The sequence below is a fragment of the Coturnix japonica genome, unplaced genomic scaffold (genome assembly GCF_054131305.1).
Source record: "Coturnix japonica strain WE unplaced genomic scaffold, WE-NBRP24 Scf048, whole genome shotgun sequence".
NCBI classification, from domain to species: Eukaryota; Metazoa; Chordata; class Aves; order Galliformes; family Phasianidae; genus Coturnix; species Coturnix japonica.
The window spans coordinates 2,344,837-2,359,171 of record NW_028188951.1 but is presented as its reverse complement, the minus strand read 5'-3'; the positions used below and the strand labels follow the sequence as shown (position 1 = coordinate 2,359,171).

Here is a 14,335-nt window from a genome sequence, read left to right as displayed (position 1 = left end):
GCCTCTTCCATTGCGGTGAAACCCGCCCCTTCCTTTTGGAACATGGGCTGTCTGCAGGCAGCACCAGCTCTGCTCAGCTCCTCCCGAGCACATCGCTCCTGTTCACATCAGCTCTGTTCCACGGCTCAGCACCGGGCTGAAAGCAAACCCCAACCACAGCTTATCGGGCTTACAGCAGGGGGCAAGCACCAGAGAAGGTTTGCAGCCACTGACAGATGTCATTGCATTTAGCCCTGGGACGCTGTGTGACAGCACTGCAGGGATCCAGAGAGCACCCATGGGAAAGGAGAGCAGCACATCAGTCCTGTGGGTCTGATGGCTGGGCAGCTCTGCCATCACTGGGAGCTGGTTACAGTAGATAGAGTAGATAAGTAGATAGCAGGGATTAAATCCCAGACTACAATTTGTTTTCGGCTGAATAATTATGATTCATTAATGCCAAACACAAATTATAGTAATTCAGAATATTAATACTTTATTTTTATATATAGAAAAGGTGGGTTGTGTCCAATAGATCTGACCCCTACGTCCAGGCTGCCCTCCTTGGTTTTGCTCTACATCCCTAGCCTGGCAATGGCAGCAGTGCATATTTTGGTACAGATATTGCTTTAATGCCTAAAATTTATGTATAGTGGCTGTATATTTAGAAATAGTTGGGTTTTTTAATACAAAACATGTAACGTTGGCCTTCATTCTATACAAAATGCCCTGCTTTGAGCTGTATTTACAGTGTGCTTTGTGAGCATCACAGCAGCAGTGAGCCTGCTCAGATGCAGGAGATAACAGGGCTCCACCCCGGCAGGCACCTTCCAGTTAAACACTGTCATGTTAAATCCTTGGGCTGAACTCAGCCCAGTGCAAATGTGGGAAGGTTGCACGGAGGCATTGAGATGGATGTAGAGATAAGACAGCACCAAGCACTGCTCTCATGGGACGCCCCAGGTGATGTGCTGCAGTGGGACGTGTCCTGCACCCCAACAGCTGTGCCAACATCTGTAAGGGTCCAGCATCAAATGGGCTCCTGCCATGAGTGAGAGCCTGAAGCACTGCAGCATGTGGCAGACGTGGTGGTCATGCTGGTGTTGTCTGCTGGCTCAGGAGCTGTGCTCTGCTCCATCTAGAGGCTGCGCTTCTGCTCCACACCTCGCTGTGAATCTAGAGCACCAAATTAAAAGTGCTGTGAGTTTATGTGCATTTATGCACAGGATGCTGCAGATCAAATACCTGCAGACTGCCAGGCTGCCAGCATAGGGTGTTCTCCCTATTTCCCCTATAAACCTGAAGGAATGTGTGCCAGTGCTGGAGAAAGTCATTGAATTGTAGAATGGATTGGGTTGGAAGGGTCCGTAATGATCACAGAACCAGATTCACAGCGTGGTTGGGCTGGAAGGTGCCCATGGCTGCAGGCACCTCTGGGGCTGGGGCAGAACAGCTCAGAGCAGCAGTGCCAGCCCCTCACCATGTCCTCCTAATATCCAATTTAAATCCTGCCTCTGCACTCAGAAGCACGTGTCCCTCAGAGAAACAGAGCAGTGGAAAGTCTCTGGTTGACTCTGACAAGGATTGCTGTAGAGAAGTGTCCTGTATGCTTCAATATCTTGTTGCTGTTGTGCTGAAGCCCTGCATTCAGTGCTCCCAGCTGCTGGCTTCCCCGGGGCTTTGTGTCACCCAGCACTGCGGCTGAGGTCTGCTCTGTGCTGGGATGCTCACAGGTTCAGTGTTAGGGGAAGAGTGTGCTTTACAAACTGCTTCCTCTGTGTAGCAGCTCAGTGAGAACCAAAAAGAAAAGTGTGAAAACATGTAATCCTCTGTAATCCGTATGGTTTTTACTCATTGTGTTCTCAGCAGCTCAGATGATGGCTGTGAGATAGACGGCTTTATTTCTGAATTGCAGACTTTACATGGAAAAATGTCAATCCCGAAACAATTGGAACAGTGCTTTAATTGGATACAGCATTGGTTGTGAGGAGATACTATTGCAGGGCTGGGTTGGATGGGGCAGGGTCCTTTGAGAGGACACTGCTGTGCAGGTCCCTGTCCTGGGAGCAGCAGCAGTTTTTCATTTCCAGCCTGGGACACACACAGACATCCTGCCAGGACCTGGCTCGCTCCTGCACTCCTATATTGCACTCTGGCTGTGCGGAGGCAGCGTGCACAGAGGTGTGGCGGCTGTGTTTTGTAGTGTAATTGATGCTCTGCGTAACCTCGGTTTCATCATTCAGCAAATGCTGCTGTCAATTATCGTAATGAGGCAGAGGACGTTGCGAGGGAGTGAAACACGAGGGCTGTGCTGCAGAACAGCTGCGGTTGGGCAGCTGTGTGAGTCAGGGGCTGGCTGGGAAGGGTCTGTGCCAGGAGCTCGTGCCTCTTGGCAGCAGCAGGCACAGAACAGGACCCAAACCATCGTGCCTGGGCAAAACTGCATCCCACCGAGAGCTGTGGTTTCCATAAGTTGCATTTTTTTATGAAAATGGATAACGTTGCATAAAATTCCTGCTCCCAAAGCAGGCAGATCCCATAGTGAGATCTGCAGCGTTAATCTGTGTCCTCATGTCTCATGGGTCTGCACCCATCGCTTTTCGGAAGCAGCCAGAGCCCAAACTCAAAGCAAAACCAAGTTGAAAGAGCAAAGTTTCATCCATTATTTTTCTCATCAAAACCATGTGAAATTGTGACTTTCTCATTTTATCTGCGTGAAGCCTTTGATCACTGCTGCCTCGTGAGCATCTGATCACTGGCTGGGAGCTCAACCCAGTGCTGGGCACACTCTCTGTGGTCTCTGGTTTCCAAGTGACGGTGGTATCTGTCCCAGTGTTATCCCAGGCTGTCATTCACATCAAGCTGTGGCCAAACACTTCCTGGGGGTGTTGGGAGAAGCAGGCTGAGTTGCTCCCCTACCTGCAGCAGCATTCCTTTGTGTTTTATTATGTAGCACAGCACGAGGAAGAGCTGTGGTTTGCTGTGTTTCATTGCTGGTTTGAGTGGCAGCTCCCTTTGATGGCATCACCTTGTGCTGTATGTAGCCACAGCACCAGAAATAGAGCACGAGACCTCCAGCAGGGTCTGAAGTCCAAAGTCTGCTTTCCACCCTGGAGTCCCAAAGATGGAAATAATCACATGAGCATCCACTCACGTTGTAAAATCTGATGCAATGGTCTGCGCATCTCAATACCTGAAAAACAGGCTGTGACAAAAGCCGAGAGCTGAGCTGGGCTGCACGCGGCTCCGTTCCACCCGTGGCAATCTGTGCCATCGCACAGCACAGAACAGCATTGAGGCGTGGGGCGGAGGTGTCCTCGTGTGTCCCTGCTCCGTATTGCAGGGCTGTGCTGAAACTGAGCCCGTGGGGCCACGTGCCCCTTCATCCCACCACCTTGGCCAGGCAGCCTGGGGGATGAGCTGCTCCCTGGGCTCCGTTTTGTTGGAGGTAACAGTTAAGGAACTTCCAGAAGTCAAGTGGCAAGACGAGATTAATTAGGAGTCCTGTCTAATCCTAATTACAGTGATATTTGCTTCCCACGATAGGAGGCATTCATTACCATATGGATAAGTTTGTTTCTTCTCTCTGTCTGCTTCCCTCCCCACAGCAAAAAAAGGTTAAATAATATTTAATACATCTTTACAGTAATTAAAAAAAAAAATCACTTCTTTTTAATCTCATATAAACATGAGATGGGCAGAGAAGAAACCCATTCAATTCCCTATTAATTCTCCCCGCTGCCTAATCATATGCAAATCCACCAAGCCCAGGTTTTAGTGCGGCTGTGCACATGAAGAGATCAGAGAAGGGCCCAGACGGGGCAGTGGGCTGTGCTGTGGGTCGGGGGCTCTCCAGAACCCGGCTGGAAGATAAATGCCACATTGGAATTAAAGTGTTTATTTTGCCCTGCGCTGTAACACTTGCTGGCTGTCAGAGGGAGAAGGGGCATTAAGCGTTATGGAACTAATTCCTCCTGTCAAGAACAGGGGGATTTCTCCCAGCCAGACATGCAGCATCATCCCGGATTAGTGGCTGTAGCATTCTTTGTCAACATGTCACCCTCAAGAGCGAGCAGTGAGCAGCACTGCTATTGCTATATGGCTGTGGGCATCCCTGGGAGCTCCCTTTGGCTCCAGGGAGGATTATTTCCCTCTGCTTCATGGAGAAGAAGGGAAATAAGCGTTAGTGCAGATCTGCAGACCTGGCCTGGGGCAGCCGCCCTATGTGGGGTCCTTCATCCCATCCAAGGAGTTCTTGTCCCCCTCCAAAAAATCCACTTGGGTTCAGCAGCAGCAATGTGAGCATGAGGACAGCAGCCGCTCCTAAGCCTGCCCATCCTGCATTTACCATCCCTATAAGTATCAAAGGATTTCACCGTAGCAGTGATACGTGTAGCAGAGAGAGATGATAACTTTTACAAATGATCATCCTCGCTTACACCATGTTATCTGCTAATGAGCCATTGTACACACGTGGGCACAGCCATGTCAGTCCCACAGTGTCTGCCCTGTGAGTGCGTGGCTGTGGCAGCCACATGCAGTGGGAGCCATCAGTGTGTGTAAGCATTGCCATGGGTGCTGCTGCAGCTGATGTTCCCTGCAGCACAGCTGCTGAGTTGGGGACTCGCTGTCAGACAGCACGAGGGACTTTGGAGTTGCTGTGATCAGTGACTGCCCCAGCACCAGGCTTTGAGAATGGAAGGGAACTGGAAGAAAATGTAGTTCAGCCCAGCATAGCATGGCATGGTGTGGTACAGCTCAACATAGCGTGATATCATGTATTACATATGGCATCACACAGCACAGAGAATCATAGAATGGCCGGGGTTGAAAAGGCCCACGATAATCACCCAGTTCCAACCTCCTGCTATGTGCAGGGTCGCCAACCAGCAGCCCAGGCTGCCCATTTAACATATGGCATTGCATAACATAGCACAGCATAACATATAACATAGCATAGTGTTATATATAAACACATAGTATAGCATAACAAAGCCTAACATGTATTAATATAGCATAACGGCATGACATATAGCATAGCATAACATGGAACAACAACATACAACATGACATAGGCTCTAACATAGCATATAGCATAACATAACACATAGCATAACATAACGTATAGCATAACATAACATATAGCATAACATAACGTATAGCATAACATAACATATAGCATAACATAACGTATAGCATAACATAACATATAGCATAACATAACATATAGCATAACATAACATAACATATAGCATAACACAATACAGCAGTGCATAACACAGTAGCAACACACCATTGCCCAGCAGCACAGCACCCAGCACAAGGACGCAGGGTGTGGGTGCTGCGGTGACACCGGCACGGCCACTCTCAGTGCAGAGGGGCAGGTTTCACCCCTCTGATCTTGGGGGAATTGAAACGTCTTCAGTCACATCCGAGTTTTGTGTGTGAGTTTCTGTGTGTTTTCTGTTCTTAATTCCCCTCTTTCAAGTAAATGTTTTTGTTTTCACCTTTAAGGGGAAAGGAAGCACAAAGCCATGTAGCTGCAGCCCTGCGGGAGAGCCCAGGGGATGGCAGCGGGCAGCTGCTGCATGGCTGGCACTTTGGGGCCATGGGGTTCCTGTGGTCCGGCCCCACCTTGGGCACTGCTGTAGGACATGGATGCATTTGGGTCCAGGTTTTGCCAATGGTTTGTCACGGACACTTGTGCTGCGCTCTCCTCCCTCACCCCCCCTTGGACATTTTCCTGATTAATTCTGGGTATTGGTGCGACTGCTCGCCTTCAAGAAGCTAAAGGAGGTCAGATGGTATCAGCACGGGGGTCACGGCCGTGCCTTCACCTCTGCAGCCATGGTGGGTTACTGATAACACTGGCCCTGCAGCACCCGGCCCCATTCGCAGAACTGCATTGCGGAGAGCAGCGGAATGGAGCCCCGTGGGGACATGTCCCAGGGCTGGAGGGGGGTGGGGAGCCAATGGCAGGGACAGACCCAGGGTTTGGTGCTGGGCTGCAGCCAGCTGTGCTGCCCCTGCAGTCGTCCCATGCAGCTGAATGCTGGGGGCTGTCAGGGCAGCCAGCAGGGGTAGGGAGCAGGGATGGCATCCTCAGGCTGTGATGCCACACATTCATTTTTTGGAGGATTTCTGTGGTTTGGGGCATAATCACCTCCACGTTTGCCCTCTGTCACCCCAAGAGCACTTTTAATTTTATTTTTCCATGCCTTTATTTTTTTCATGAAGAACCACCTACATCTTTCTCTTAGAAGATAAATACTTGAGAAGTGAAACGGCTCTTCCTGTGCCCGTAAACGGTGTAAAGCTCAGCCATTTCCCCACAGAGCTGAACTTAAAAACAATAACCCTTGCTACTTACAGCCAGCAGCAGCAGTGGGACCCTGTGCTGAGCATCTGCAGCTCCTCTGGGGATCGTGAGGCTCTCATGCCAACAGAGCACCAGGCCAGGTCCCAGATCTGCAACCAGCAAGTCATCGGGGCTTCAGAAATTGTTGAAGTTATTTCCCTGTCCTTCTCCACAGAGCTCCTTTGTTGCTATCTGCATGCAGAAGTAATGGCTCTGAAGGAATCCAATGTGTACTTCCCTCCGTAGGCAACACAGGATGAGGAATAACTGCATGCATCAGTATAGGCTGAGGCTGCTGGAGGAGGACCTGGATGTCCTGGTGGCCAGTGACTGACCAGCAGTTCACCAGTCGTTGACCAGTATTTGACCTACAGTTGACCAGTGATCGACCAACAATTGACCATGAGCCAACAGTGTGCCCTTGTGGCCAAGAAGGCCAATGGTGCCCTGGGATGTGTGGCACACAGTGTGGCCAGCAGGAGAGGGAGGGTCTCCTTCCCTCTGCTCTGCCCTGAGTGAGGGGCTCCCCAGCTGCAGGCAGATGGGGAACTGCTGGAGAGAGCCCAGAGACTCTCAAGTGGGGGCTGGACTGGGGGATCTGCAGAGCTCCCTTCCTGCCCCTGTGGTTCTGTGACTGTGATGCTGTGTGCGCCATGAGATGGGGACGGGGTTGGGGCAGTCCCCACGGGTGCCCGTCCCCATGGGGCGACGTGGCCCTGCTGACACCAAAGCTGCCGGGGTGAGGACAGTGCTGACGTGGGTGGCTTTAACTTTCCCTTCTTCCTTTCTGCAGCGGCAGTGGTGAGGCAATGTGACTGCAGCAAAAGTGAGAAAGGAGAAAATAAAAACAGCGCTGCGAGGAGAAATGAGCAGATGCTGCTGGCCCCAGCGCTTGCAGAACAGGGTCTTGTTGCCTCTGTCTCTGTGGCACAGTGACTAATTCTGCAGAGAAAAGGAATTAATTCCTCATTGAATCAGCAGCAGCAAACTCCGTAGGTTTTGTTTTGCATAGCTGACACTAGACTCATCTCTCTCTCTGAGAAGTGACGTTGAAGCCAACACTCAGGGCTGACTCCTGGCTGCAGCCCGCAGCGCTGCTCCCCTCATTGCTTTGCTGAGAGCTGTTCCTTGGTGCTGGGGATGCCCAGACCCCAATGCACCCCAAGCACCAGTCCCTGGCCAGGCCCCAGAATGTGCAGCTTTGTCATTTCTCTCTTTATTGGGGCCAGCTGTGTGGGACTGTTTGAAGGTGCTGTGAGTGATCTGGCCCCGCTGTGGCTCCGCTCCACTCCGGTGCTGCAAACCACAGCGCTCCGGGTGCTGCACTGCAGGGTCGGGTCCTGCACAGCCCTGGGTGCTGCCAGCCAGGTGAACTGGGTGCCCCTGTGGGGGGTCATGGGGCTGCCCCCTCCCATAGCTCCCAAAGCGTATGGGGTCCCCAATATGGACAGGGTCCCCTGTGCACATGGGGTTACCTGTGTGCATAGGGCACCTTGTGTATATGCGGTCCCTGTGTGCGTGCTGTACCCAGTGTTCACGGGATCCTCTCCATGCATTGGATCACTTAAGAGCACATCTTCCCCAGTGCACATGGGGCCCACAGTGTCTCCCTTGTGTTTCAGGTCCCCTTTGTGTAAGGACCCCCCATGCCTGTGAGGGGTCATTCCTAGGAAGGATGCTTTGTGCCTGTGTGCAACAGAGCTGATCAAGATGGGCCTTGTGAGATGAGCTCCTGTGTTTGGTTTGTGTGGTCGGCTCTTCTTTAACACGCTCACTCCAAGAGCTGTCTGCTCTTTTCTCTCTTTCTGTTTTAACAAACAAATGGTGGGAAGGGGCAGCCCTGTGCAATGCGGGGCCAGACTGAGACCTGGCTGCTCAGTGGGCAACCACCAAAGTCCATCCATAGCTCTTCATTCCTCAGGTACCACATGGTGGGGGGTCAGCATAGTTGTGCTGCTTTGGTTTAGTGCTGATTTGTTTTCTACACAAAACTTAATACAAAATCTTGCCCGGGGCCAGCCCTGAGGCAGCACTGGCTGGATGCTGGGATGCTTAGAGCTGTAGCAAGGTGTGCTTTGCCCAGCATCACCAAAAATTCACTTCTTCTTAAAAAAAAAACATTTTCTTCTCCTAAATTAACCCAAGCAGAAAACCATGTGTATTTTTTCTAACATTTTCACAGCTAAAACCTATATTTTTTGTATTATAGTCCATGAAAATTCTTAGTATTGGCCATTTCACACTAATTCTGGGTTTTAATCATAGGACCATGGAATCATATCTTGGTTTGGGTTGGAAGAGCCCTCTAAAGGCCACCTGGTCCCTCTTCCTGCAATGAGCAATGAGCACCCACAGCTCAGAGCCCCCCAGTGTGACCTGGGCTGTCTGCAGGGATGGGGACCTGTTCCTCGCTGCCCTTAGTGTAACAAACACCTTCCTTATATCCAATCCAAATCTCCCTCCCCTAGTCTGAAACCATTTCCCATTTGATCTCTGCTGCATTTTTCTGGCATCGGCTCCAAACTTTGAACTCTTGCAAGGCAGCAAAGTGCTCGTTCCTGTGCGCTGTGCTGAAATATCTCCATCTGAAACAATGAGTCAAAATACCTGCTGCCGTGAGGTGCTTTCTGAGAACTTCTGGTTACAACGAATCACCATTTGTCCAACAAAAAAGCCACATTTTATTAAAAAATAAAAAAAAAAAGATGAATCCTGAATAGTTCTGCTCAGCCAGAAATGAGTCCCTCCATTCACATCGAGCCTCCATCACTTCCAGATTTCAGCATGTAAGCAGTGAGGTCTCCTCATTTTGCCTTGCCAGCAATTAGTCCCTCAACAATTAGCATGGCTGCATTGTCTCCTTGCTCATCAGATGCTGAAGCCACTTTTCTGCTGCAGAGTGGGAGCTGCCTCCTCATGGCCCTTCCTCTTTTGCACTCAGTGAGTCCCACCTGGGCAATGGGCAGCAGCTCCATGCCTGCACAGTGCTGGGTATGTGGGGAGCTGGGACACCTCAGGGGCCTGCTGGTACCTTGGGTACCTGGTGGTACCACAGTGACCTGGTGGCAGCGCAGGACCAAGTGGCTTGTGCTGGGAGGGGGCACAGTCACTGCTGTATCCCAGCACATGCAGTCAACATGCACCTGGTTCACATCACTCTTAAATACCTCCAACCCATTGCAGGGTTCCTCCCTGGAGCCAGCAGGGCTGCACGCTGCTCTGTCTGAGCAAAATCGTGACCCAGTGAAAGGCAGCGGTGAATCAACCCAGGGGTCTGAGATGAGCTGTCAGAAAGCAGCAGTGGTGCTCTGGAGATGCCCCAGTAGGACAGGAGCTGAGCTGAGCAGCTGCCAGCCCTGCTCTCTAGATAGGTTAGTGCATGAGTGTGTGCATGATACGTGCATGGATTTGCACACAAGTGTGTGCATATGTGTATGTATAGGTGTGAGCATGGATTTGTGCACTGATAAGTGCATAGATGTGTGCACAGGTGTGTGTGCATGTGTGTGAACACTGCTCACAGCTATGCAGCCCTTCAGGCTGGGTCCGTGCTCTGCCATGCAGTGGTACCACATTGTGCAGCAGGGGCTGCTGCCCCCCCAGCCCTGTCCTGCTAACAGGAGCAGCTGCAAAGGCCTGAGCACAGTTTTCAGAGTGAATGTGCAGGATGTGAAAGTCCAGCTTCAGACCAAAGCAGCACATGGGACTGTGTGTGTGTGTGTGTGTGTGGGCAGCAGAAAACTGGAGCAATGCGTTGGGTGACATGCAGTTAGCATTCATCCGGGGATAAATGATACTGGAGATGAATTAGAAAATAACAATTCTAGATTTTGGCAGCCTTGTGTTATTTGGGCTGATCTGCAATCGCCATCAGCTGTTGCTTCTGCTTAATCTGGGGCTTCTCTTGCAGGATGTGCCCATTAAGCAGAGAAGGGCGGTGGCTGTGCTGGGGTTGCTGCAGTCCTCCTTCCAGCAGCACAGCCCTGAGCCCCCTCTTTCCTCCCTTCTCTTTGCAGTCCAACAAAGTTCCTGTCGTGCAGCCGTCCCATGGAGTGCACCCACTCACGCCGCTCATCCCCTACAGCAACGACCACTTCAGCCATGGCTCCCACTCGCCCCATCTGCCCGCTGACATCAGCCAGAAGCAAGGTAACCCATATTGCTCTTATCATACCATATCTTCAGTGGAGATCACAGCACTGCGCACCGCTTGGGGTACGGCTTGTGGGGCTCCAACCAGGGCTGACATCACAGCAGGACGGCCACAGTGGCCGCACGAGCCGAAAGCTGGAGCGGAGCCCGCAGGGCGATGTGAGAGAGTCAACCAGAAAATGGAAAGTTGTCTTTCCTTTGACTCATACCCAAACTGCTGTCAGGTTGTCATTTAGAGAAAATGAATGCTTGAAACAGGAAATATTTTGACTAAATAGGATCGGTGTCTGAGCGCTGGGTGGACCTGTGTGTGCGTGTCCGGCACGCGCCAACCCCCCAAAGTACAGCATGGATAGGTCAAACCTGAGCCTTGCACAGGGGAGCTCACCCCTGACCACCTCTCCCTGTGGGCTGCAGGCTGAGAGTGAAATCAAACCTTCCTGTCAGTGCAGCAGAATCCCTGCACATCTGTTAGAGTCACTCAGATGTTTGCAGAGAGCTGCTCTGGGTTTCAGGTGGCAGCGAGCACATTCACAGTGCTGGGTCAGTGTATCCAGGAGGGATGTGGGACTCATCAGAGCCCACAGAGCTGCTGGGTCCGACACCCGAGCATCATAAACTCAGCAGGGAAGCATGAAGAGTTACCAGATCTATTAGCAGTTTGCTCAGCAAATCGCCAATTTCAGCAGCTGGAAGGGAAGCGTGCAGATTTCCAGGTTAGCGGAGGCAGAGATCCCTCAGGTGCGAGAGGTGCAGAGGTTTGGGCTTCGTTCCTCTCTGGGCTGTGTCTTAACCAAGTGTAGATGTGGGTAAATTCTCACACTAAGTCACATTTTCCCTTTGGTTCAGTTATGTATCAAGTTCAGTTAGCACCTACTGAGATATCTGGAATCCAGTGATGTCATTCCCAAATACTTGTTTATCATTAATCCTGCAAATATCCCAGATCTCTGGGTCTGTGCTCTGCTGCAGCTCCTCACCCATGCAGTAAATGCAGGCGGTGCCCAGGCAGCTGTTGGGCAGCCCCAGCACAGGGTTTCAGCTGCTCCAGGCTGGAGAGCTGAGACATGGAGCTGGCCCTAGAGCAGGGCAGAGAGCACCAAGACTGCAGAAGAATTTACCTGTGAACTATCCCTGCTTCTCCTGGGCTGGGTGAGCAAGTGCTGATGCTGCTGGAGCATTCCCCAGTGGAGAATCCCTAATGGAGCATCCCCCCCTGGTTGCTTTCAGGCTCCCAGTGCTGACAGATGGGCCAGGACTGTAGGGACAGCATTGCATTTCCATGTGCATCCCCCACTGCTCAGCAGTGCCCACAGAGGAGAAGATGGGGCTGGGAGGGTTCATTTCAGTGCTGGCTCCATCTCACCTCCTCCTCCCTTCTCCCAGCAGTGCATCGGCCTTCCCAGACCTCCGATATCCCCGGCTTCTACCCGCTCCCCCCAGCTGGGGTCGGCCAGATCACGCCCTCCATGGGATGGTGAGTGCAGGGATGCGCGGGGTCAGCTCTGAGACCCCCCTGTATCCCCTCCATGTACTGAGCGATGGGGAGGGGGCTTCACTCCATGTGGGATGGGGGGCTGCGGTGTCGCAGAACAGCTGTGAGGTTGTGCTGTGGCTCTGCCTGCAACTGGGATGGTGCTGCCTCTGCCTGCATGAGGAGGTGGGCAGAGAGCGGGCAGCCTCTATGCAGCTGGTGATGGAGGGTGCCATGGAGACACCAGGCTGGATGTTAGGAACAGTTTCTTCTTTGGTGATACGGTGGGGTAGGGTCGGACTTTGGGATCTGAGGGATCTTTTCCAACCTGAATGATCCTGTGATTCTGGAGACGTCCAGGTGTGAAAGCACGTTACCAAACATGAAAACACAAAGTGAAATATTAATTTTTTATTTTTCTTTTTGGTTGGTTTATGAATTTCATATTCCAGTTATTTAACCACAAGGAAACAGAGGCTGAGGCTTCTGATACAGAGTTCGGCTTCAAAGAGATGGCATTTTGCTTTCTGTGCTAAACGTGCTCCTCTTGGGCGATGACTTAATGCCTCGTATGATGTGATTCATCCTCAGGAGGAACAGGCACTGCTGTGAGTGTGCTGCATGTGGCCGGGGCGAGGCAGGAGCCCATGTCCCTGTGCAGGGCTGGGTGCTGAGGACATGGCAGCTGCAACAGGAGCCGCTCACTGGCAGCACACGTTGTGCTGGTGGCAGCTGATAGGGACAGGGAGCAGCATCAAAGTGTGCTGTCTGGAAGGGCTTTTCCCCTTGCTCTTGCCTGCCCCAAATTCATGAAAAGAGCCCCAAAGCACTCAGAGCCAGGGCTGAGATGGGGATAGCAGGGAAGTGCACACGGCCAGTGGCTTCTGCCATGCCCTTTGCCCCCAGTGGGGACAAGAGCCTGGTGACAGCCACTGCACCCCATACATCGCATTTTCCAAGCACTGCTCCCACCACTGGGGCATCCTGTGCTGTGGGTTCAGCTCTGCAGAGCAGAAACCCTGCAAAGCCCCGTACAGTGCATCAGGGCCATGATTACAACACACCCCATGATACCAGGAGGCTTCGGGTTCTTTGGGCTGGAAGGAGCTGGTGCCATTCGTAGGGCAGTGCTGCATGTCACAGCAGAGCAGCACCGGTGTGGCTGCATTAAGGGTTCAGTGCTTTGGGGTTTGGCCATCCCGTCTCACCCTCCCCAGGTGTCTGGGTTTCCACTTGTGGTTTTGGGCTGGGAGCATCTCCTGGCAGCCCGACAGAGCACAGTGAGGTGTGTTGGAGCTATCTCCATATGAAAACGTGGGGGCTTTCCCTTGCTGAGAGCAACCAGGAACTTCCTTCAGGTTTATTTGACTATCTTCAAAACAATTCCCAGCTCCAGCTCTGGTGCGTGCCCGGTTCCCACTAGAAACAACTTTAAAAGAAGCACAGCACCCGGCTTTGGGCTTGTTTGCAAACAGAGGCGAACTTCAGGGGGCAGTGCAGGGTGGCGGAGCTGCGTCCCCCCAGGGCCAGGCAGGGAGGTGCTGAGCAGCCTTCAGCTCTTTGGCCAAACAATCCTTCCTTATTTTTTAAGCAGTTTATTCTGTGCAATAGCAGTATCTCTAATCTCTTCTGCCCACCTTTGTATTCAGCACTGCAACAGGACACAAGATAGTTTCTCAAAGTGGGGGTGGAGGGGAGTCAGGTGTGGATCCAACCCCTACAGGGAGCTCTCTGAGCAGACCCCAAACCCCACAGTGCCCAGAGCAGCACAGAGCAGGGGCACCGAGCCCCCTCTTGGACCCCACTGCTCCAGGCCCCGCTAGGAAAGGGGATCTTTAGGAAACAGCCACGCAGCTGTGGATACTTGATAGACTCTTTCTTCCCGATCCCAGGCAGAGCCAGTCTGTCTATCCGCTCCCGTCATGTGGATTTAGACAGCCGTATTCGTCAGCGCTTTCTGCTGGGGCTTCTTTCTCCAGGTGAGTATGTGGGGCCGGGAGCGGCTCTGCGCCCGCAGCTTGCAGTGTGTGCGGGAGCAGCTTGCAGCCCAGCCAGTCAGGGCAGTGCCCGGATGGCCCCGGGAGCAGCGAGCGGCCAGGGAGGATGCTCAGCGACTGGGTTGTCATCAGCACAGGTCAAAAAAGCAAAGCCAGAGAGCCTGCCTTCAGCTCAGCACTGAAAACAGGGGTGAAACCCATCGCTCCTCATCTCTGACCATGGTGTTGTATGCACCGCCGAGTTTTGCTTTGCAAAGAGCAGCGCATTTTCCTTGGTTTCAGCCTTAAAAGCAGGACAAGCAGTGGGCAGCTGCTGGCGTCACATCTAAACAAGTCTGAGGTCTGCAGCTGATACACAGCAGCCCATGCCTGCCC

At 52.2% G+C, this 14,335-nt stretch overlaps 1 protein-coding gene across 11 annotated transcripts in view; it reads left to right on the top strand.

Moving 5' to 3' along the window:
• Positions 1-14,335, top strand: part of TCF7 (transcription factor 7) — a 53,664-nt gene that overhangs the window by 28,963 nt on the left and 10,366 nt on the right. For 5 of the 11 annotated variants that reach the window (XM_015875889.3, XM_015875888.2, XM_015875895.3 and 2 more), the window contains exons 4-6: positions 10,354-10,486; positions 11,876-11,966; positions 13,856-13,942. In XM_015875889.3, the coding sequence (XP_015731375.2) occupies positions 10,354-10,486; positions 11,876-11,966; positions 13,856-13,942 (311 nt within the window). The remainder of the gene's footprint in view (positions 1-10,353; positions 10,487-11,875; positions 11,967-13,855; positions 13,943-14,335) is intronic. The other 6 variants (XM_085532214.1, XM_015875893.3, XM_015875892.3 and 3 more) reach the window with 3 other exon arrangements.